The 26,094-nt window shown below is 36.9% G+C and overlaps 1 protein-coding gene across 5 annotated transcripts in view; it reads right to left on the bottom strand.

The window, feature by feature from the left end:
- Window positions 1–6,849: 6,849 nt before the first annotated feature.
- TANK (TRAF family member associated NFKB activator) overlaps window positions 6,850–26,094 on the bottom strand; it is a 92,282-nt gene continuing 73,037 nt past the window's right edge. For 4 of the 5 annotated variants that reach the window (XM_055122107.1, XM_055122108.1, XM_004608100.2 and 1 more), the window contains 4 exons: window positions 18,926–18,996; window positions 18,206–18,321; window positions 10,968–11,566; window positions 6,850–7,596 (listed from right to left, as the gene is read on the bottom strand). In XM_055122107.1, coding sequence (XP_054978082.1) covers window positions 7,423–7,596; window positions 10,968–11,566; window positions 18,206–18,321; window positions 18,926–18,996 — 960 coding nt within the window. In that variant the 3' untranslated portion in view covers window positions 6,850–7,422. Of the gene's footprint in view, window positions 7,597–10,967; window positions 11,567–18,205; window positions 18,322–18,925; window positions 18,997–26,094 lie in introns of those variants that run through there. The other variant, XM_055122109.1, reaches the window with a different exon arrangement.

Raw genomic sequence — 26,094 nt, 5'->3', positions numbered from 1 at the left:
TTAGATTTAACTCCTTGCTTTAAATGCACAAATTCTATTTACCTTTTCTCTGACCTTAGTTGTGCTTAAATTACAAAAACATGTTCTAATACTCACTGTTTCCTCATGGGAGCTAGCTTGAGAAATTCTAATCATTTCTTGCGCTAGGTGCTTTTTCCTTTCAGCAGAAATGCCCAGGGATCTGTGTGAAAGTAGTGATAAATTGGTAATCCCCAAATTATAAACTCAATCCCATGACCGGGTAACATTCAGCTCCTTACTCTCTTGGTTTGGCATAATGAGTAATCACTTCGTGTAAAAAAAAGATAAAACAAAAGGAAAAATGGATTTCTCATATAATAATTTAATCTTCTTATGAAGCCAAGTACAAAGCCAGTTAAAAGTATATTATTTTTTGAGGTAAGAGATTAATATGGAAAAAAATAGTGGTAGAAAGGAAGGAGTAGTTGACTTAAGTTGTAGCTATTTGAATGGTTTTGAAGAAAGATTCATTCACTTGGTTGGGGGCCTTTTTTTACACATAATAAATTTGATTAAGCAATCTTTAAGATTGGTTATTTCTAAAACAATTGTTCCTTGAACTCATTAATAAGCAACAGTCTATCTTTTGTACAATAATTTTTTTAAAAAAAAACTCATTTTATAGCCCCAAGCAAGAAATATCAGCATACCCCAGGTTCCAGGCATTCCAGATTCCAGGAGAATATTCAGGCAAGAATATGGGGTTGATATTCCAAGAGAACATTCATGTAAGAATATGGGGGTAGGCCATCATGGGGATTCCAGAATCATGACAAATACGCTGGAACGTTCTGACTGACTTAAAGCTATACAACCTGTACAGACAGGGTAAGGAGATTACATGTTTGAGTCAACTGCATGCAGGACACAGAAAGAAGAGAATTGTAATAAACTGAAATTTAAAGTTATTTAGTAAAAACACAGCATTATTGCTCCAGGCATATTTAAATGTTTGCTGTACTTTACAAGTATGAATTCTTCCTGAAGGAACTCTGAGGCTGGAGGAAGTTGCAACTACTTTTGACTAATTCTAGAAATGACCCAAAAACTTGCTTCCTTATATCCTATCAGTGTTATAAGGTGATGTGTCTTTTAATACAAGGCCCTCCTTGAACTGTAAGTTCCAACAAGCTTTTGCTAAACAGACTTCATTCACATTCTGAATCTGGTTTTTGTCTCACACATACTAAATTTTACAAAACAGAAAGAAACAATAGAGCTTATTAGGAAAAACTTGTTTTGAATAGTAAATTAAGCATAATGGAAATAGGCACATGTTTTAGCACAGTTTCCCCCCTTTTTAACCAATTGAACATTTACATCTATTTCAAAGTGCTGTGATTTTCCCCCTAAGTCTTAAGCTGGCACCACACACTTTCAATGAGACTTACATCACTTATATCTACTGAGAGAAATCGTAACTGTGGATTCCAAATGCACAGTCTTTTGAAAAAGAGTTTTAGGCATTCATCCCTAAATTGTATTAATCAAACCATTGTGGCATTCTGAGAATCCAAAGAACCACCTACTTTCAAAGACAGTGTAAATCAACTGTCACTGCTGATGGGTTTCAGATTATATTTTGTTCTTGGAGACTGGGGACCTATATATTCAACAGTACACTGGACTAGATGTCTTGTTACTGAGAGATGACCCAGGTGGAGGCATCTTCAAAGCCAATATATTTTGCTTATAACTGGTGTCAAATTGATGTATATATTAAAAAATCTTGGAAAATGATCTCAAAAAGGAAGTAACAGCCCAGTGAGCCATATGTTCAGGGAACCTAACAGGTTTCCATTGGGACCAAATTTCACTTCACCTTTTTGTCCTTATGTGCAAATAAAACTTATCTGTAAATACATCATTAAAATAATCAGGCAAAATTGTGAAGTTTATACCAAGAAGAAATTACACTAAACCCATAAAAAAATCAAGTTGTTTAAGGATAAAAAAATTGGATTATATATTAGAAATAACAGAACTGGAGCTGAAGTAAATTTATTTGAATTATGGGCTTATTGCTTCAGAAAGTTTGCTTCTATAGAATTGGTTAATAAAAATTGATGAACAGTTTATAAATTTCTTAATTTTGGGCTGATGTGGCATCTAAAACTTTATGTTTACGTCAATAAATGTAAAGTTACTTTTCTCCTATTAGGTTGCTATTTGAACAGATTCAGAGACTGGGGTATATTTTGCAAATGCCAGATACTACTCTAGCACTGAAAAGACTATAATTCATGTAGGGTAGAGCGGACTACACAGTGGTTTTCCAGAGGGGAAAAATAATCATTTGTATTTATACACAATTCTTAATGCAAAACTTTTAAGACTTTATTTGCAAATTTTAAAACATTCTTATTGTTTTAGTAAATCCTAACAATTCTGCATTCAGCTATTTTATTGGCATGCCTAGGCACCTTCTAAAAGGGAATATGATTCACTCTGTGCATGCATAGTTTCCATATGACCAGACTAATGCTCATGATATAAAATACCAAAGCTTACTCAAATAATTTTTATTTTATGGTTTATGTACTTTCACCATGAAATATTATAAATGGAGAAGTGTTGAGAGGACATGAATGAACCCTCAGGTATATACAATAGTTATAACCTTTCATATTTCAAATAGACATTTTGTTTTTGTTTTTGGACCCCACCTGCTGATGCTCAGGGATTATTCCTACTCCGCACTTGGGAATTACTCCTGGCCGGGCCGGGGGGATCATATGGGGCGCCCGGGATTAAACTGGGTCAGACTCATTCAAGGCAAATGCCCTACCCCATGTACTATAGCTCCGGCCCCTCAAATGAACTTTTAATTAATTTATCAATTAATTGTTTTGGGGCCACACCTGGCAGTGCTCAGGGCTGATTCTTACCTCTGGGGTCACTCCTGGCTTGGGGGACCATATGGCTGTGTACAAGGCAAGCACCTACCCACTGTATTTTGCTCTGGCCTCTCACATGAACTTTGAAAACGAACAATAGTATGTGTAAAGTTATGTGGCGGTAAAGGTCAGCCAGTCCCCTACTCTCACCTCCAATCTTACTGCATGGATTACTTTCAGCTGCGTTCCTTTTCTACATATGAGAAGTAGCACTGTGTTAATTTAGACACCTGATTAGCTAAAAAGCACGGAATATGTTAGTGGGAACTACGTTCTCAAGCAGTCCAAATTTCGACTAGTTCTCTGTAGCTGTGTCCTTGTTGAACCTACTTAAGCCGGCAGGGTGTCAAGGTTCCAAATCTGTAATAACATTAGCATAGGACTAAAGTGTATATTAATCAACAGCTTTAAGAGCAAAACCCAGTTTTTATAAAGGTGCCAGAAATTGCTTCAAAAAACTTCGGGTCCAGGGTCTGCCTCAACAACCTTTTTAGCAGAGGCTTAGTTCTGGTGAGGCCTTGCTGGTCTGATCACAGAAGAGCAGGGTGAAGGGCCAGGAGCCCCAAGTCCCGGCTTAAGGCCTCAAGGTCTCAGTGGGTCAGGATTTATTTCGGAGGTTCTGATGGTCCTTAGATTAGTTTGGGGTAGGAAGGTCAAGTCTTCGAAGCACCACTAGGACCAAGGGCCTTTGTCTTCCTTCCAGGGCGCCTCTCTTCCAACTCACGGAGTGTGGTCTTGGTGGGCAGAGGAAGGCGGCCGTGCACCGGCTGGGTTGCACCAGCTACAGCGCCCGGGGCAGCTCTGCAGGTCATTTAGGAGACAGGTGGTAGCAGCAGCGCTAGGCCGGGCCTTCCCATCCAGGGGCCTCCTTTCCGGCATCGACTATCTCCCCACCTCTGGGGCGACAGTGTGTCCTTCACCCTCTCTGAATTCACGTCGCCGCCCCGACGTGCTCTGTTGAGCCGTTGAACGCCAGGCGAGCGCGACGGTTGCAGGCTTCCCACCTCTCCTCCCAGACGTGTGCCCCGAGCACGGGGTCTCCTAGAGGCGCCCGGGAGTGGGCGCTGGGCTCAGGCCCGAGGCTGCCTCGCACCAAGTGGCGTTCGCCGGCGGCGCGCGTGCGGCCGGGCCTGCGGAGGGGGCCGGGGGGAGCCAGTTCAGGGGCGCGCGGGCCTCGAGGGACGCGGCGGCGGCGGGGCTCCACTTGCCAGCGGCGGGCAGGACGCGCGGGAAAGCGAGGGATCAGGAAGCGGGTGGCGGGCCCGCTGGAAAGGAGGGAGCGCCGCAGGCGGGAGGAGGGAGCGCGGAGGAGGGAGGCCGGGAGGAAGGAGGGAGCGCGGCAGGCAGGCGGAGGGAGGGCTGATTAGCATGCAGCAGCGCTCGCGCGCCCGGCTCCATTGTTTTAACACCTCCCCTCTCCTCCGCGCCAATCTGTCACCGTTCAGCAGGCGAACGCTGCTGCCTCAAATGCTGCTCTTCTCAAATGAGACGGATAATTAGTTGCCCCGCACGAATGCCGCACTCTTCTCACCCCTGATTGCTATCACCTTCTTGCTCCTGGCAGTTTTGACACCTCGTAATCAGCCTGCTGCTTTTCTCTTTTCTTCCCGACTTCTGCTTCCCTCCCCCCCTTCCTTCCTCGTTTATTTATTTATTATTATTATTTTAAATGCAATCCTGGTTCCTATTTGGACGATGCCTCCTCCGAGTTAACCTTGAACGTATACATGTGTACATATATATGTGTGTATGTATATATGTATATGTAAAACCCCGCGTATATGCGTGAGTCGGAGGCGGGCTTGCAGTTTTGCAGGAAAACGCTACTTCCACGCGGAGAGAATTCTTTTCTCCTAAAGATATTTTGGGTAAGGGAGGAGTTGGGGAGAGAGAGGGGCGGGAGGGGCGAGTTGGGGAGACCTCAATTAATGCCTTAAAGATCTCTTAGAAATTAACAAACTGGGGAGTCTCGGAATCTGCTGTCAGAAGCCTGTTTTTCCCCCTCTCTCCTCTAACAAGCACTGACAGTCTAATTACTGTGGCTACAAGCAGCTGTCGAGGCAGCAGCCGGGAGAGAAGGCACTGCAGGCTGAGCGGCCCGGCCAGGCCCCTGCGCCCAGCCCATCCGCCCAGGGCCCGCCCGACCCGACGAGGCCGGAGCCACTGGCCAGGCGCCGCGCCGCACGGCACCCAAGATCCCCGCGAGCAGAAGGCGGGCCCACCAGCCACGGGCACGCTTATCGTTTCGTATTTATAAAGTCTTTACCTTGAAGGTTAAAAGATGTGAAGAAAAAAGGAGGGGGCGTGGGGGAGTGGGAAGAACATCTCCTGAGCTCCCATCCACCCTTATCTACCTCCTCGAGCTCCTGCCCCCCCCCCCCCCCGTGTTGGTAAAATAACCACGCAACCCGGGCTGAGGGGGCGGGGTGAGCCAGGCTGGAGTGTAAGAAAGCAGATGTCCCCGCTGGCAGCAGCCTCAGCCTCCGGGGAAAGCTGCACGGGCGGGGGGGGGGGGGCCCTCCCGAGGACATTCACCTCCCACATCTCAGGCATCCCGCTCACAACTGCCTTGCCTCCGCGGGGGTGGTTTTTTCAGACTCAGCATTTCGTGTGTGCAGCATTTTTACCTGGGAACTGTTCTTACCCGGCCACGCTTAGCAGATGCCAAGCTGCAGCCCCTGCACGACTCAGAATTAAGAGGTAGAGGGAGAGACCTGGCAGGTGCCCACTCCACCTTTCAAATGACAGTCAACGTCACCTCTGCCAGGGCTGGACAGGAGCAGGTTCTCCATGCTGCCACTTCAGGGACACGAGGGGCTTTTGTCCCTTGGAAGTTGGATCTTAGGGTAGCACTGGAGCCCACAAGAGAACATCTGAGATATGAGTACCCGGCTCTTACTAAAAGAGGTGCAAGTGGGAAATGAGTGGATGGGAGAAGGGGCTTTCCTAGCACTAACTTCCTTCGGTTGTTGATAAGAGTTCTTAGAGAGTCTCTCTCTTCTGGAAGAAAGGTGTGGAAGAACCCCCTATGACAAGATATACTCTATCTAGTACATGCTGTGTGTATGTACAGTGTGTGTGTGTGTGTGTGTGTGTGTGTAGTGGTGATGGTGGTGGGGTGTTATGTGACAGAGGAGGTTGGGGAGGCAGGAGGTAGGGGGGAAGGGAAGAGACTCGGTTAATTGTCTAGGCATTTCCAATCAGCCCCAGTGGCAATGAAAGATGTACATGCCTCAGAACCCTTCACAGTGAATGCCTAATAATCTTATGTCACCTAGGTGAGGAAGATGTCAATGTGATGTGCTCCGCATCCTGAGAAGTCCATGTACCATGTTCATTCTTCTACAAGTTAAAGCTCTGAACTGTAGGTCTGGGGCCTACTCAAATTTCCCATTGGAAACCTTGCAGCTTTCTAAAACTTGCTCCAGAGAAGGCTTAAATTTGTTTTGAGAGTTGCAAATCAATGTTTACTTCATAAAAAGGGGAGTAATGACTCATTTTTTAAAATCAGGGGAAAGCAAAATGCAAATGGTTAGGATTACAGGGAACAAAAATGAAAAAAGAAGATTCAATTTAAATAAAATTTGGTATTCTCTCAATTATCTTCCAGTGACTACCAACTAGGTTGCTAAGAACAAATTTCTCAAGAATGCCAACATTTCTAGTATAAATATGGATAGTTTTTTTGCAACTTAAATTTGCTCCTAATAAATACAAACATGTCTCTTTGGCAAGTTTGATTTCAAAAATAACTAAAAAATTAAGAATGATCCATTGCTAGCAATGGAATATCACCCAATCTGGTATTATTACTCCACCAAATTACTGGAAAGAAAACACAAATTTTAAGAACTTTCCCCAGTTATGAATTATTTCCTTTTTTAAAAAACTAAGGAAAAACAATAATGCTCACAACATAAGTAACTTTTAATATTTTAATGCATCCCAAAGTTATGTACATAGTAAAAGTGAAAAATATGTGTATCATTAAAAAAAACAGCCTAAAGTATTAAACAATTCTAGCAGTAATTTATTCACTGGGCAACAAATATCCTAGGTTGGGTTAAGATATTTATTTTGTCTCCTCTTCTCCATTAGGCTAGTTCATTCAAAAAAAGTATTACCTGTAGCATAAATAATTTTCTAAATGAAAACAAATGTAGAAATCCCTATAAACATTTTTCATTAATGAATTCAATAGATCTAACTAGAAATCTAAGCAATAAGCTTAGATACATGAAATAAATAAAAACTATGATTATGCAATTCCATAAATCACATATCATCTTGAATTATGGTAATAAACAATATAACATGAATAGGATGAATTATAGTTCTGTACAAAGTGATATTTCAAAAGAAAGTTACAAAATAAGTTTAGATACAGTTATTGAAATACCTGTGACACTAGATTTTTTAATAAATGATATTTAACGTTTGTAATGCTGCATTTCAAACTCAAAATCATCATACAAAACCTGTTATGTCTATTCTTAAATGTCTCTTAGGCCTCCCCATTAAAGTGTGTATTAAGATGCCGGAGGAAATCTGTCCTGGTAATAGATGGTGGGAAAACTGCTTGACAGAATTCACAGTGTCGAGGTATATCCAGTTCTGAGGCTATGCCATTTAATACAAGTAAGTCACTGTCTTCACTAGGAAAGGGCTTCCAAACAGGCTGCAAGAAAAAAGTAAATAAGAACAACTTTTGTTATTTGCATGTAAAAATCAACCTGCACATTTCAAATTCAATTTTTAGAATGGATTATATGCAAATATATGAAATTCATTAATTTGAACGCAAATTGCCTTTCCACTTAGCAGGAGGACATGACTTTCTCTCACAAAAAGGGCACAAATAACCTTTGATTAAAAGCCACTTAAAATACACACTCATGTTCTTTTACCTATACATATTTAAGAACCGGTTTTAATACCAGAAGATTTTAATATCTGTTATCACAATGGCAGTAGTATTGAAACAACTAAAAGTCTTTAAAAATCCAATTATGTTTTTTCTAATTTAAAACAGAAACTTAAATCATAAGACCTTAAACTTAGTGTATGAAACAGGACAAGTATAAGCATTTTAATCATTTAATCTCAATTTTACTATTTAAATATATAATACACATGAATAAATTATATAGGAATAAAATATTTAGCAGAACTGGGATCAAACCCAGGGCGTCATGCATACATTTTATGCCCACTTTATGCTGGGCCACATCTCTGGCATTTTGATTTTTAAAAGGTAATTTTCTTCTTTTTAAAGTATTCAATTTCTATTGACCATTTTTTTTTTAAAATCCCAAGTACTTAATCATCCAACAAGATCAAACATTGAATGCATGCTTTTGACTATTTTGCTGCTGCTGTTTATTGCTTTGTCTGGGCCTGATAAAATGAAGTCAGTCAATAGCTATCTAATTAGAAAATTATGGAAAATCACAATACAGTAGCAGACCTACCTCTATTATAAGTAGCAAAAAAATATCTTCAAATAACTGTATTTATTTAAAAATCACATACACATCCAAAAGAGCAAGAAATACATTTAATACAAATGCTCAATAAATGTTCACTACTTACGATGCGTTATTTTACTGAAACATTGTGAGCAAACTGTTTAAATTCTTTCCTACTTTGACATAGGTAAGTGCCTTGATGTAGCTAAATTCTGTCTTTTTAAAAGGAAGATCAACTCAAAAAGTCAATTTAAAGAGACTTTTTGTACTGCCATTACTAATATGCTCATAAAAGTAACAGCATAGTCTCATACCTGATACAGTGTTAGTTTTCATTCCTTTCTTTCATTTTATTTAACCAATCTTTTACATAAAAGGTGTATTACTAATTGAAGTACTGAGTTTCAGGACATCGCTGTCTTATGAACATTATACTAGACAGCTGTGTACAGTGGATATAAATAAAGTCTTGTCTAGGTAATAAGATACATTCATTATCAGTTATTTCAGAAAGCTTCTGATAACACTGGCTCAACTTTCTTTTGTGAACAGGCAGTATTCCTATCACGAATAATACTACTACTTAAAAGAAATATTTTAAAATCTTGGGTAAAATATTTTTTAAAAAACTATCTTAATGAAAATAACATATAAGTAAAAATTTAGATAAGTAAATTTAAACTGTACAGTCTGTAGGTTATCAAAAAAGTACATTCATTAACATGGACCACTCTAATGCAAGTGAATATAAAAATAATATTCTGATGTTCAAAATAATTCTTATTAAGATCTGCACAACAGTAAAAAACAGAAACAATCTAGATTCTAAATTTGGTGAGTCAATATTTTGCTAATTTATCTTCAATGTTCACATTTATCCTAGATTGTAGGAGATATTAGTTCATATTTGATCTCTTCATTGAATTCATTTAAGTTCCCAGTCACTGACTCAGCAAAAACAGGATGGAAAAACTGACAAAGAGCAAAAATAAGCAAATATACTTTAAGATTTTATTGATAGCTTAATGTACTATAAAGGGAGCAAATGATTAATAATGACTGATATAAAGTAAAAGTCTGAAGTACGTAATAAAAATTTTACTTCTCTTTAACTCAAGTATTTTGTATTTATCAGACTTGTTTTATTAATACAATTGTTTTTGAGAATTCGTCTTAAGAAATATTTTCCAATCTTGAACTGTAACATGGCCTTCAAAACAAACTAATTTCTTTGCTTTTTCTGCCAAAATATCAATTATCTAACCTTATGCCCCATGTCTTGTGACAGCTCAACACCAATTCTTCTGCATTTTTTAAGCTGAATACTTTTCCATCAAGTTGTAATCACATACCAGCTGTTTCCCTTGCTGTAGCATAGAAAGCAAATGCACAATGCAGGGTGCCATCTACTGAAACATGAATGCACAGACTAACTAGTAAAAAAAGAACATGCAAGAGATGTAATGGAGAAAAAAGTAACAAGCATTAGAACTGATGCACTTCACAGCTCCCCAGGAATTCTACTTGTAATAAATGAAATTGTTTAATTTGTTTCATTTCGTGGTAACTATAACTGAGACTATGATGTGAAATAGGGTACAATAAGATCATAAGTGAGTTTATAATTAAAGCTTATTGTCAGAGATGCCTAGTTTTCCCCATTACTAAATTATACCACAGCTTGACTACTGCCTCCTTAGCATGCTTAGTAGGTCCTAGTATCCTTAATTTAAAAGTCTATAACTTATGAGAGTACTTATAAAACCAACAAGTTGTTGGCCTTTAAATTTCAAGAGAAAAAGAAATCAAATAAGTCATGGAAGACATTTACATCAATCTGTATTTTCATAAGCCTCTCTTTATTCTAAAAATGACATAATATGTTTGCATGTAGACATTATTTTAAATAACTATAAAAAACATTTCGTGATAAAACCTGAATAAAAGGGGCCACAGCAGTTGATAGGAAGGCTGTAAGTAGTTATTCAGCTTTATAAACATTAACGTATTTGATTAAAAATATCACACATATGTAGAAACTATTTTAAAAATACACTGGTTGCATATTTAATTCCTGATTAAAACAAACAAACATCTATGTAATATGTAATTAAGAATGTGATGGAAAATACTAATTGAAAGACAGTTCACGTATTCTGATAAAAAGGATGTAGAATGTAATTTGCTCATGAAAAATCAGTCTTGAAAAGATGAATATACAAACTTTTTCATATAAACTGACATTTTACAGTATTAATTTAAAAAATAATCCTATTGTATACTGATGCTGATTAAAAAGCTTTATATAACAAGTATTTGATATTGATAAGGCTTATGTATAGCTTAAAATATACCATAAATTTTAAGGTACTTTATAATAGAGCTTTACTAATACTTATAAACTATTTATCTTCTGTAATTTTATATTATTATAAGGCTTGGGTTTCTTATTGAATGCCTAAACTTTGGCTAATTATTAAGTTTAAAAAGGATGTTTGATAACCTGAAAGAGAAGCATATCAGTGGATGTATGGCAAATGTGTGTTCACACATAATATATTTGCTAATGCAAAACAGTTACCTGCTGTGGTCCTCGGATAGCTTTTCCTGGGGAATCAAGTGAAGGAAAAGAAGCACTAGATGGGTCCTGAAGTGGGAATGTATTTATATATAATGCATTATGGTCTCCAGGTGGCAAACAGGCTCTATCCGGAGTTGTCCTGACGCAAGTGTTTACAAGATTAGGTGGTTTTGTTTTGTCAGTTGTTTTAAGGTTTTGTATCGCTGAAGCTATGGGGTCGATTCCTGGAATTTTAAATAAAGTTTCTTCTGCTTTAACAAAGTTTCTGGGGTTGTCTCTGAGCTGCACATTATATTTATCCTGGCATGCTAACTCGGATGTGGAAGGAATAAGGGCGGATGTGGCAGGAACAAGGACGTTGTGTCTTTCTGGAGTGCTATGTAAGAAAGCAGATTCACTGTCCATAGGTGGAAACTTGACATTGAATTTCGAAAGTGATTCAAAAGAGGTTTCTTCCTCATCTCCACCTAGTCCTCTTGGTGTGACAGATGTGATACATGGCGCACCTCTATTTATATCATCTTTAGCCTGAGGCTTAAACAGAGCTTCTTGTTTATCTGTTTTATCGGTACACTGTATAGGCACAGAGCACTGTGTTTCTGCAGGGAAAAGAACACAAAAGGAAAAGAATCACATTAAATCATTCTTAAAAATCTGAATGTTCAATCAGTTTTGGAAAAACTAATATATTTTTTCTATTTTTATAGCAACTGAAGATAAGTGGGATTTTTAATATTTATTACCATTTACACAGGAATATTAGAAGTCTCCTGGGGTGAAATGGAACACAGCTTATTAGTCACAATTTAACTACTTTGCCTGTTCCTAGGTCTTCTGCTGTATGCTTTGCATCTTGTTCACAGTTATACTGTTCTACACTTAAAAACATTTGCTTGTAGTGTATACATTTAAACATTTTGTCAGTAATGGAAGCTGCAACTGTGAGCTTGCTTAGACAAATAAGTTGTTAAATGGAATATATATATATGTGTGTGTGGGTATGTTATATGTAACAGGTTACAAATCTATACGAGTTGGGTTATTTATTTCCCCTAATAGCACATTGTGACAAAGCAAATCAAATTAGCCACTGTCTACTCTCAATAACTCATGTCAAGAAGAGGTGGTGGTGGGGCTGGGTTGGGGAGAAAGGAAACATTGGTGGCATAGAGGGAAGAAATTTTGGGATGAGTATTTTGAAAAACTGAATGAATTTATGATTTTCTCATCTTATACAAATACTTTTCAAGAAGGCCTCTCAAGATAATAGATAGATACTGGCGCCTTTGTAATCCCATTATATAGAAACCACTTACACAAAAAATTCAGCTTTCTAGATTACAGGGAAAAGATAAAAAGTAAGCAAAAAAGAATTATGAAGAGTCCAAAATGGAGCCATAAGGCTCATACAACTGTGACATTTTCTTATTCTTATTTCAGATTTATTATGGATAAGCCTAATACTTCCCTAGCTCAGTGTTGGTTAGAAGCAGAAAAGTAGAAGACACAGATATGAGATATAGAAGGCAGACAAGATCAGAAAAACATCAGGAGCTGAAAAAACTTGAGACAAGAAAAACAAGAAAAGCAGTTGTAAACACCCAAACAGTTCAATTTAACATAAGGCTGACAGAGGTTATATTTCTCAGTAATAATGATTAAAAAAACACACTAAAAAAAAGAAAAGAGACACCCCCTTCCCGCCAAAGAGTTCCATCAAAATAGCCAAAGCACTCTTCATGTTGATGATTGCAAGATGTCAGAAAAAGCTAAATTATATTCCACAATGTTACTTCAAGAAGTCAGGGAAGATGGTAGTGTGTGCATTTTTGTTAAATGGTAAAAAAAAGCATCAATTCCCTCAGCACTTTGAAAAAGTAGTTATCAATGAAGTTTTATATTCATAAATAGAAACTTTACATATGATGGTGGCAGAGAAGAGTATTCTGTACAGTGAGTATTTAGGTTAATAGACATTTAACAAATGACAGCTCCTTTCCCTTCTGACCTACTGTAGTCCTTGTTACCTTTTTATCATTGCCACAGCACATTTTGACACAATTTTTTGTTTCTTTTTTCTGGTTTTTGGGCCAGACATGGTGGTACTCAGGGTTTTCTCCTGGTTCCGTGCTTAGCAGTCACTCTTGGTAATGCTTAGGGGACCATATGTGGTGTCAGGGATTGAACAGGGGTTAGCCAAGTGGAAGGTGAAGTGTCTTAACCTTCCAGGGACTATCTTTCCTGTGCCAGGATATTTTCTTTTGGACATAACTGTAGCATTGTGCAACTAACCGTGCACAGTACTGGATGCAGCAGGTATAAGCATTAAGTGGGCTCACCCTATTATATACCAACTGTCATTTAAAATTTTTTAAATTTTTATTTCGTACCATCTTCTCTCCACCTTTTCGTTTTGAGGCCAACTCCAGAGGTGTGTGGGAGACCACCTGGTACGGTTGCTGGGCCTCCTGTTCTAATGTAGACCTAAATGTAGGCCTCCTGTTCACAGACCACACAGTCCAACCCTTTGAGCTATGTCTCTTACATCGTCTTCTCTTACTGGATTATTACAACAGTCTTTGAACTGTTTTCTTTCTTTGTGTTTTTGGGGTCACATGTGGTAATGCCCAGGGTCTACTCTGGTTTTGTGCTTGGGGAACCGTATGTAGTGCTGTGGGTTAAACTGGGTCAGCCACATGCAAGGCAAACACCTTAAGCCCTGAACTATCTCTCTGTCCACTGAACTGTTTTCTGCTATTACATTTATCTCAGACCCAGGGCATTTCTTACTCATTTAGTTTTGTTACCCACTAATTTAGTTCTTCTCAAATATAAATTCTGTCATCTTCCTTTGCTAAGGCCCTCAGTCCTCAGAAAAGGAATATACAACTGTTCATGATTTGACCCAGGTCACCATTCCAATCTCTCCTCTTTCAACATACCTGTTTCACCCCTGACGGCAGCTATAAAAATCTTTGCATGGTTCTGCAAAATAGCCAAGATCTCATCTTTGAGCCTTTGGACATATTCTACAGACTATCTGAAATCTCCCTTTGTGTAATTTATTGTTTTCCATCACTTGCTTTGACGTTTGTTTTTCTGGCTCCCCAAGACCAGTTCAGGCAGGACACTTACATGCTTAGAAAACTAAATACTCTCACTATACTTATTGGAAACCGATCTTTCTTCAGTGAAAGTAGGTCTCTTGGGGCAAGAGCAATAATATGGTAGGTACAGTATTTGCCTTGCATGTGATTAACCTGGGTTTGATTCCCAGCACCTCATATGGTCCTCTGATCCACTAGTGATCCCCAAGCAGAGCCAGGAGTAAGCCCTGGTCACTGCCAGGGATGGTGCCCCTCCCCCCAGCTCTTTTTCTGAATCTCCCAACTTGGTTGCTGCTGCACACACATGTGGTTGTGGTGCTTGTAGAGCGTTGCACATCGGGTTGTGGTGTTGCATACCTAGCACACTCCTAAGGTTTGCACTCCTTTATTTGTGGTATCTGTCAGTGTTCACAGGGGCTCACACTCTTAGTTGAGGCACACACGTTCTAGTTGTGGTACTTGCTGGGGGGTCTTTGTTTTATTTACCAGGTCATACTTCTTGCGCACGACACTTGCACATCTTTAAAAAATAAATTTCTATGTTTGTGGTGCTAGGGATCACTAAGAGTATCATTGCACAAGCTCAGTGCAGTGGTACATCAGTGATTTAACCTTGCAAACGTTTTAAGATATTTGGAAGTGAAAGGTGGTCTATGCCCCTGACCTATTCCTTTGGGTCCTAAAGTAACTTTCTTGAGGCCCTAAGCTATACTTTGTTTTTGACTTACTACAGTATCTTGCCCAGTACCTACCACACAGTATTCCTTAATATATGCCTTTTATATAAATCTGTATCCTCTTACCCACAGAGCCGTAGTATGATAATAGTATGATAATTTATATTTACCAGCTATTTTGGGACTCAAAGTAATATAGTAATTGAATTCAAGCTTAACTGTTAAGCAGAATTGTTTTTTTGCCCTCGTGAGGTTATTAATGTCTGCAAACCCTCAAATAATCATCTTGGTAACTTAAGAGTGACTGGAAATCTTGGAAAATAGTCATTTCCTTTTTCTTTTATTTTTTTTGTTTTTTGGGCTGTACCCAGTCAGTGCTCAGGGCGTACTCCTGGCTCTGTGCTCTGGGGTCACTCCTGGTCCTGGTGCTTGGGAGACCTTATGCAATGGCAGGAACTGAACCCGAGTTGGCCCTGTGCAGTATGAAACATCCTAACTACCCACTGTATTCTCTCTGGCCTAAGTAGTTTCTTTATAGGGTACACTTGCTAAGTGCAAATAGCAAATCAGGAAAACACTGTTGAGGTAACCAAACTGTTACACATGAGAAAGAAACACTTACCAAAATGATCTTCTCACAGAGAACAAGATGAACATTGAAAAATCTGTTGATAAGTATTACTACTAAATTAGCTGTTTACATGCTTTGCTTTGTTATAACTGTATGTTCATTAATTCATTTAATACTCAAAATAATCCTGTGATAGGCATAATGTTATCATCGCTTTACATGTGAGAAGTTGAAATTTATTCCAAGGCTATACAGCTTATGAATGAGTTGCAATTCTGGCAATAGAACCTTGGCAACTTAACTCCAGAATTAGTGCTCTGAACCATTATGTTCAACTGAACATCCTGGTTTCTATACATAGAGAAGTCCCCAAATGACAGAGATGTGCTCTGAATTTCTTTTCTAAGTTCCTCTATTCCTCTTGTAAAGAAAACTTGAAAAAAACCAGAGTTGTAATAAAATATTTTCTTTTGGTATAGTTAGCTGGCATACCTCAACTACATTAAAAAAACCTTCTGAATTAATCTGCTCAGTGAGTTATTAGCTATAAAATTAAAAAAAAAATCAAATCTAAGATTCCTAAAGCCACGAGAAATTTAAACTCAGAAAACCAAAAACACAAATGAGGTTCAAGAAAACACTTGTAATTGAAACAGTATCAAGAAATAAAATTAGGTGAGCAAATGACTTTTCTCTTTTGTTTCTTTCAAGAACACTTTTTCTTGGGGGACGTGGGAGAGTTTGGGTCACCCACAGTAGTGCTCAGTGCTTACTCCTACTTGGGCCTAGGGACCACACCCAGTGGTATTGGGGATTGAGTTTGGGTAAGCTATGTGTAAGGCAAACATTCTACCCACTGTACTATTTCTCTGGCTCCAAGAACACTTATTTTTAGTAAGGAAAAAGTAAAATGAGAAAAACTGTAGATTTTTAAATTGTAGTACAGATTACCTATTTAGAGTATTTCTCAGTTTAATTAGCAGGCTTAATGATAAAAAGATCTTATGATTGTAACATTTACTCATATATTTTGGGCTTGGAAGTGCCACTAAAATAGGACTTTATGGATCGAGTAGTATTTCTTATGAATTCAATTTGCTCAACCATACATTTTAATATTTATCTTCTCTCAAGAATGTTGCCATATGTGGATGAGAAGGAAAACGTAATAAAAGAGAAACATACAATTCTACTAACTCAGCAAGTTTTATGAATTACATTTATTTAAAAACAGCCTCAAATTGAAACAAAAAGTAAAAGTAATAAAATCTATTTTATGAATATACTATGCAAATCACACATGAAACAGTTCCTATTTTTAATTCAGTGTAGTGTAAACCCAAAGCTGAATAGGTATTTCTTTTCCAAAATACTTTCTTTTTTTCTCTTTTTGTCAGAAGTTTGGTATTCTGGTTTCTGTTTGCACCTATAAAACCTTGACTGGAAACTACTGCACGACAAAACTAAAATATCTGAAAAATGTATTATTTATAATGCATTTAATATAAAGAAGAAGAAGAATGTTAGGAAGCAATTTTTGTGAGGAAGAAATTGAGTTAAACACTCAGTGCTCTACTTGACAGATACACATTCAGATTAAGACCTATGCAATTTAAAAATGGTCAAAGTATTATGCTATTGATAATGGGAAAGGTTCTCTGTGTAACAATGAATATATCACCATTACAATGTTTTGATAAGATGCTAATGTTCAAAAAATGCATGTTTATGAATTCTAGGTGCCATATCTTATGGCTAATATATTAAAAAAAAACAATTCTTTTACTTGAGAAGTACCTTAAATGTCTTTAGTCTATACAAAAGGTCAATTTCTCATGAAAATGATAAAAGTTAAGCTGGGAAATGAAATTCTTTTAGGAAGACAAGCAGAAGGAAGGAGAATTAAAATATAAAGCTTGTTTCTTCATTCTGTACCTTTTCTGAAAACAAAATGGCAACAGTAAGCAAAAAGTAAACTTGCACTATAAAATGATTTTTAAATAGCTTGGATTTAAAAGCTGTAAGAAATGGAAAGTGATCCTTAATTATAAAGGGGTGCTAGTCAGCACTGCTGCAACATCTTTCAGAGTGAAAACTGTAAATCACATCTCTTGGGAATTATATGCAGAATATCTTGAATCACAAGGGTAAAAGAGAAGTTATTATTATAAATGATCAGTTTACCTTCCCTTTGTTTACAGAATGCCTGGTAGTTAGCTTCAAACCTTGTTATTTTGCTATTCATATCATCAAAATTTAGGAAGCCAATACCAGGAAGCCAGTCTGGGGTTTGAAGGAAGAGTGGAGCTTTTACAAAACACACTGCAACACATATGTATGTATTTATATTTTATACTAAATTTGTACTGTGTGCCTACAATAAAACTGGCCTCATGAAATGTGAAATGTTTATTTCTTGACCCAAATTGCAAGAACCTACTGATAGTTAAAAACAAACTTAATGTTATTATTTTACTTAGTTCATATCTGGTAGTATGGCTTCAAGGTTGTTTACTAAATGCAAATTAATGTTTAATAAGTCTTAAAGAGTGATGGAAGACTTTGAAAGGTATATATTGTACTTATTTTGAATTTTTCCAATGTTCAAATTTTCATGAAGATTAGTAATTATTCCATTCAATCTCATAGTGCCAAATTTTCATGAAGATTAGTAATTATTCCCTTCAATCTCATGTTGGCTTTTTCATGAGAAAAAGCCAACAATTCTGTAATGTAATGAATTATAGAACTTAAATAGTACTTACCCATAGTAAGTGATAGGAGGCGCAAACCACCAAACCTTAATATGTAAAAATACATTTATGATTGAGATAAATTTCTAGCAATAAAATGAATATCACTGTACATTTAATTAGGCCTTACCAGCTGTGGTATCTGGGATATTAAGTTTGCTTAAGTGATCTTTTTGTGCTTTTGCTAGTCTGCATATTCTGTGAAATTCTTCTTTCAGATCCCAGAAAGTCTTCTCTATACAACCCCTAAAAATAAATAATTTATCATATAAGACTATATCTTCAAATATTTTTAAAATTGTGACTACCAATACTGTTATATAGCACAAAACAATTATTGAAAGGTTAAAGTTAAAAATAATTACTTTAAATTCCAACAAAATGCTCTTGAACATAATTCTGATGTTTGGAGAGTTTTGCATGAAACAGAGATGAAAGTGCTAACAAATAAATATAGCGAAAATAAGCATATCTTTTACTCATATATAACATTAATAATGGCTATCTCTCACATTAAAAATTTCATCTTATTGTTATTTGCAAGTACCCTCAAGAGAAGAAAATGGAACATTTGTAAATTTGATAAGGATTGTACTAAGATTCATCCATACAAACCAACACAGCTACAATGATATTGAATATCAGAGCTTTAGAGAATTCTGTGTTTAGATCCATCTTTGTTATTAAGAATATGATTTATTTAAAATGTCATTTTAATATGAAGAAATCTTGAATAGCCCTCTAATTCTAAAAGGCTGTTATTTTCTTCTACTCACTAACAATTTAAAATATATAAAAATGTATTTCAATTACAGTTTTAAGAGTTGGCAAAAAAAGGATATAAAGCTACCTCTCATGGAATAAGGGAAAACTCCTGGGTGAAGTTTCTTTTCTAGGAGAAGAAACCTCTTGTCTTCTTACCTTAAAGATATAAAATGATTATCACTTTAAATTGCTTCTAAACTCAATGAGAATGGGTTAATAGAAAGCATAAAGAAAAAATTAACCTTTTCTTATTTACACATATATAAAATGTATACTTTATTTTTCTTCAAAGAGAATAATCAGGGAAAAAGAAAAATAATGGCAGAAAACTAGGGAGAGGCAGGCAGTATCTCTTAAAACTTTACGAATTGCTATTTCACACTCTTAATTTAAGGAATTTCCTCAAATTCAATGTTGACTAAAATTGATACTCAGATTGCCAAATATCTGATATGACCTGAAACTTCAGAGGGAAAAATCTTATTCTTCTATTATTGGTCTATACATTTAAATTCATGTTTTAATTATTATTTTTGATTTTCGGTCTACCTAGCTGTACTGGGGGTCACTCCTGGCTGTACTTGAATAAATGGTGCTGGGATCTGAAGCCAGTCCTTCTGCATGCAAAACATATGCTCTAGCACACTAAACTACCTATCCAGCCCACTTTACTATTTTTATGTTTTTTAATATTTTATTATTTTATGACTTTTTGGGGTTACGTTAGGCAGTGCTCAGGAGCTATATGTAGCTTAAGGAACCATGTGGTGCCAGGGATCAAATCCGGGCTTTCACATGCAAAGCATATGCTCCATCTCTTTGGCCTGCTTTTAATTTTTTTAATAAATTCTTTATTGAGGATTATAGCAGAATTAGCGGAATTAAAAAAAATCAAGTGACGAATCCTTAGCATTATAAGCATTTTACAGTAATTATATATTTCAGCTGCTTCAGCACAGTTCTTACCTTTCACTCCCACCCTGTGGTTTATACTGGTATTACATTTATTCTGCTATTTAAATAAAATGTAACAGTAACATTTAGATTCTTTAAAAGTCTCTAATGAAAGCAAGAAAACTTTGTATAACTACTAAAGATATAAACTGATGACTTTAAACATATGACTTCTAATAATTGTATACTCATTAACTATAATTTGGCCAAAATTGAAATGGTCTTAAGTTCAAATTCAAATCAACTCTACTTAGACCTTTTTGATTTTATTCAATTAAGGTCAGTGTAGCTATTACTAAAATATGTGACTTTTACCTCATTATGAGGCTTATCAGAGTACATATCTGCTTAATTTTGCTTTTCAAAAGTTTCAACTTTTTTAGGAATCTTATTTGTTAAATTTTATTGAATCACAGTGAGATAGTTACAAGCTTTCATGTTTGGGTCACAATCACACAATGATCAAACACCAATCCCTCCACCAGTGCACATTCCCTACCACCAATATCCCTGGTATACCTCCCCTATCCCACCCTCCCCCTGCCTCTAAGGCAGACAATATTCCCCATACTCTTCTCTACTTGGGGCATTATGGCTTGCAACACAGACACTGAGAGGTCATCATGTTTGGTTCATTTATCTATTTTTGGCACACATCTCCTATCCCGACTGATTCCTCCAGCCATCTTTTTCTTAGTGATCCCTTCTCTATTCCATCTGCCTTCTCCTCTCCGCTCATGAAGCAGGCTTCCAGCTATGGGGCAATCCTAGGAATCTTATTAAGTAAGGATTTGGTTCCAGTTTATTTTCCTTTAACTTCATCGTTTTCTCCATTTTAGTTTATTATTTCCCACTCCCAACCCGTTTTTATAAATACCAACTGGCTGCTTTACATTTCTTTAAATTTGTTTTAATTGAATCACGGTAATATGTTACAAAGTTGTTCATAATTGGGTTTCAGCCATGTAATGTTCCAACACCAGTCCCTTCACCAATGTACACTTCCCACAACCAATATCCCCAGTTCCCCCTTTTTCCCCCATCTCAGCCTCTATAGCAGGCACTTTTCTTCTCTCTCTCACTCTCACTCTTCACATTTCTAAAATAGAGTATTACTTAGTAGTGATTCATAAAATAAAGATATTGCACCCAAACAACTGCTATTTTGCATGGTCAGATTGAGGTAAAATAATTTGCTGCTATATACTTTCATCTGACAGGTTTTTAGGTCGTCTTCTGGATTTAAACTGCATTATTAAGTTTTATAAAGTATTTACATCAGAAGACATTTTTACATTCACATTTTGTTTATAAAATTGGTAGTAAGGTTCTACTGTTGTTATGTGTAATTAGAACACTCAATGGATTTTTTTTATGGACTATGGAGAACGGGAACACTTTAATTTTAGTCAACCAATAAGTATTCTCCAAGATTAAAAATATTTAATTAATTTTGATTTTTGGGCTGCACCTGGCAGTGCTTAGGGGTTACTCCTGCACTCAGGAATTACTTACGTGCTCATATGGGATGCCAGGTCAGTGATATCCAAGACAAGCACCCTACATACTGTACTATCTCTCTGGCCCCAAGAATCTTTGTACAAACTATGTTAAATCTACTAAACAAAACTAGAGAAGAAGCAATATTAAGAGTACAAAAACATCTGAGAATATGCTCAACAAATCATAAGTGACTAGACAGAAAGATTTAACTCCTTAAAAATTTACTACTAGAATTCTCAACATGAAAAAATGTAGAAATAAGGAAAGACTAAAAATTACCTTATAATTTTAGTTTGAAAAGGAAAGCAATAAAGAATAATACCCAATTTCAAAGCATTAATTTTTGACATAAGCTACAAAAAAACATGCTTTTTGACATTAAAGATATTAAAAAACCTAGTCGAGCAGTGGGCAATAGAAGGTGGGGGAAAAGAACGATAAACTTTGCTTTGGTAAACTTAACTTCTGTGATGTTTAGATATTTAGCTTGGATAAATGACATAGGTAAATTTATTTGGAAATGATACCTTGCAAAAGTGTGGGGGGCTGGGGTGGGGTGGCTCCCTTACTGGGAATTTCCCTAAGTACTTAAAGAAAGATCTTTAGCAATGCTACTATGGCTTTCATTGAATAGTATGACTTCTTGTACTAACTTACATTAATAAAGTTTATTGTACTAAGCAATGAACTGTATTCTCTATTATTCACACCAAGTACATCTGTTACTATCACTGTATCACTGTCATCCCACTGATCATCGATTTGCTTGAGCAGGCGCCAGTAACGTCTCCATTCGTCCTAGCCCTGAGATTTTAACAGCCTCTCTTTACTCATCTTTCCCAATGGTGCTGCACTGGAGGATCTTTCAGGGTCAGGGGAATGAGACCCATCACTGTTACTGGTTTTGGCATATCGAATACACCACGGGGAACTTGCCAGGCTCTGCCGTGTGGGCAGGATGCTCTTGGTGCTTGCCAGGATCTTCGAGAGGGAGAACTAGATTATAAGAGGTTGCACGGCCTCGAATGATCTGTTACTATATTCCATATAAAAATTTTAGATCTCCAAGTATCCTAAGAAAACTTTTAATATGTTAATTGAAGAAAAAAATGGGGGAAGGCATTTTGAAACAGAGTTTTCTAGAATGGATGTAGCATGCTAATGCTATTTTAACAATCTGACAATTTTTTCTGAACTTGCTTTTCAAAGATTTAGGTTTAGTAAGGTCAATGAAAGGTCAACTCTAACATTTCCTCAACCCCCCAAACTCAGACTTTATTTTTAAAGCTAAAGCATCTTAATGAAGACCTCTGAGTTTGATGAGTTTCCCAGCAAGTAAGTAAACATTAGAAGAGGAAACTTACATATTTTTTCTTTCTCAAATAGGATCCAAGAGGATCCCATGTAGGAAGTTCAAGTTACTCTAACTTCAAATAAGAAAGCAAGGGAACTTTGAACATTTATTTTAGATTTTAAACGCTAAATCATTCAACAAATGAGTTTATTTTGAGATACTAAAACTTAAAATACTTAACATTATAAACGGTTCCAAGTACTAGTTTGGAAATGCCGAACTTGTGGAATGAATACTGAAAAAGAGTTTTACACGTCGTACTTTTCATTTACACTTCCATTATGGCACTTAGTAAGTCATTCAACTAAATCATTAAGATAAACCCATTTCAAACAGTTGGAAGATGCTGTGAAATGATTCCTTAAAATTTTCCTTATGTGAATTGGGAGCACTTTAATTTAGTATAATTCAATTCAAGCTTCTCATATATAAATATTGTATAAAAAAGATCATGTACAAGTGTTTTTGAAAATGAAATATTTAAGGAGAAAAACAAAAAATGTATCCAGTATTTTATTAGTCCCAAACCAACTTTGTTCTTAATGCAAAAATAATGGAAAATGTTGTGTATTGAGAGTCCAGGATCTGTCAGATGTCAAGAACTCAAAGGAAAAAAATGTGTATTTTCCTTAGCACCTGCCTTTTTGTTGAAGTGCTATAACTTTTTAGTATCTGATACTAAAAGTCGAAGCATTTTTATAATTTTAAAACAGAAATGTACTTTCAACACTCAGTTCTTATCCAAAGTGATCATTTCTAACTATATTGTCATACAGGTCCCTTCTTTATCATTAACTGCCATTTACCCCTCACACACTTGTGACAAGTTTTCAACCACTGATTAGTCCTCCTAGCCCCCATTTTTCCTAGCCTTGGGTATTACTCTCATACATCCCACAAATGAGTGCAGTCATTCTATATTTGTCTCTCTCCTGATTCACTTCATTCAGCAAGAAACTTTCCATGTCCATCCATTTACAAGCAAATCTCATGACTTCGTTTTTCCTAACAGCTGCATAGTATTCCATTGTGTAGATGTACAATGTAAGGTATATACATGATAATCTTTCAGTATCTGTAATGCAAACCATAATACCCAAAAGGCTGGAGGGGAGAGGAGTGAGTGGGAGAAGAAGAGGGAGCAGAAAAGGCAGAAGAAAAGTGCAGGATGTAGGAGGGAAACTTGGGACACTGGTGGTGGGAAATGACACTGGTGAAGGGACAGGTGTTGGACAGTTGCTGAAACCCAGTAATGAACAACTTTAACTGTGATCTCACTGTGATTGAACACAAAAAGAAATAAAAAAGAAAAGAAAATAGAAATGTATCACAGTAACCAAGACATGGTTTCATTCTGTGTGTTCATCAATGGATGAATAAAGAAAACCTAATTCACAGAAAACGTACAATGAGCTGCGATATACATAAAACATATATACATAAACATATAAGAATATTTCCCCTATTATTTTATTCACTTATTATCACTTATAGTTTAGGAAGTTATAATAGTATTGAAATTCATGGCACTGATATACAGTTATTAATCCCCAACCCCACCTCAGAACCCCCACAGTATCATCTTTAAGTCTCCTCTGGTCTTCTCTTCCTTCCCGAGCCTTTCAGTCTTTGCTTAATGGGTTTCATAGAGAAATATTTTAACCCAATAGTAAAAGTAACTGGGAACCAGGGGGATGGCTCAAAGGGCTGGAATGGGTGTTTTGCATGTATAGATCCCAGGTTTAACATCTGATACTGGATGGTCCCCTAAGTCCAAGGACTGCTGGGTATGACCCAAATACCAATCCTCCCAAAGTATATGTGAAGTAAAACACACATATGTAGGCTTAATGATGGTAATAACTACAAACATATTCAAAAATATAATGCTGTACATAGTAAATATACACAATTTTTATCAATTTAACCTTCATAAAAGTGGGGAGGGAAATAAAATAAAAATTTTAAACTCATGATCATTCCAGATCAAACCAGGGCTGCTACATGAAAGACAAGTGCCCTACCCATCGTGCTATCTTTCCAGACCCAGAAAGTTAATTTTTAAGTTGTTCACGCAACTGAATGAAACCAGCAATTAATTTCATTTCTGTATGATGCTTAATTGAATTAGTCATTTAGAAGAGAAAAGCGAGCTCTCTTTTACTCTTATGTGGAACAATAAATATTGCTTGAGAAAAAACTCTGTTTTTTTTTGTATGTTAAAAATTGTCCATATAGAAATTTCTATCCCCCAAATAACTAAAATTCTTCCAAATAAGCCTACTTGTGGATAGAAGCAATTTCATAATAATTTGGTAACTAAATTTTCAGTTTAAATGTTTCTCAAACTTATTGTTGAGAGTTAAATATGATAAAGCATGACAATGGAGTTTACAGGTATTTCTCAAAAACTCCAGCTCTATCTCCCTACAGAGGATGGACACAGTTACAGCAGCAGATTTAAAATCCTCGTTCGCAACACAGACACTGAGAGGTCATCATGTTTGTTCTATTATCTACTTTCGGCACACCTCTCCCATCTCGACTGATTCCTCCAGTCATCATTTTCGTAGTGATCTTTGCTCTATTCCGTGTCTGCCTTCTCCCCTCCACTCATGAAGCAGGCTTCCAGCTATGGGGCAATCCTCCTGGCCCTTGTATCTACTGTCTTTAGATGTCACCCTCATGTGAAGTTATTCTATACCCCACAAATGAGTGAATCCTTCGATGTCTGTCCCTCTCTTTCTGACTCATTTCACTTAGCATGACACTCTCCATGTCTATCCATTTATAAGCAAATTTCATGACTTCATCTCTCCTAACAGCTGCATAGTATTCCATTGTGTAGATGTACCAAAGTTCCTCTAACGAGTCATCTGTTCCAGGGCACTTGGGTTGCTTCCAGATTTTGGCTATTGTGAACAGTGCTGCAATGAACATATAGGTAGAGATGTCGCCCAAGAGTAGAGAGAGAATGGGGAATATTGTCTGCCATGGAGGCGGGGGGTGGGGATGGGAAAGAGGGGATATACCGGCGATACTGGTAGTGGGGAATGTGCACTGGTGTAGGGATGGGTGTTTGATCATTGTGTGATCGTAACCCAAGCATGAAAGCTTGTAACTATCTCACGGTGATTCAATACAATTAAAAAATATATCCTCATTTGATAACTTTAATACCTGGTCATCGAAGGTCTTTTTCCCTTCATTCTTTCCTTTTTGGTTTCTGGGCCACACCTGGTGATGCTTACTCTTGGCTCTGAGCTCAGGGATCACTCCTGGCAGGGCCTGAGGGACCATATAGGATTAAGCTCAGGTGGGCCATGTGCAAGGCAAATGCACTACCCTGTGTACTATCTCACTGGCCCAAATCTGTTCTTTTAAAATGGATTAATTTTACTAGTTTTTCCATATGTTGAGTAATTCTGGACTATATGTACCCC

Source organism: Sorex araneus, chromosome X (genome assembly GCF_027595985.1).
Source record: "Sorex araneus isolate mSorAra2 chromosome X, mSorAra2.pri, whole genome shotgun sequence".
Classification (NCBI taxonomy): domain Eukaryota; kingdom Metazoa; phylum Chordata; class Mammalia; order Eulipotyphla; family Soricidae; genus Sorex; species Sorex araneus.
Note: the sequence above shows the minus strand (reverse complement) of the source record. Positions and strands in the feature narration are given on the sequence as shown.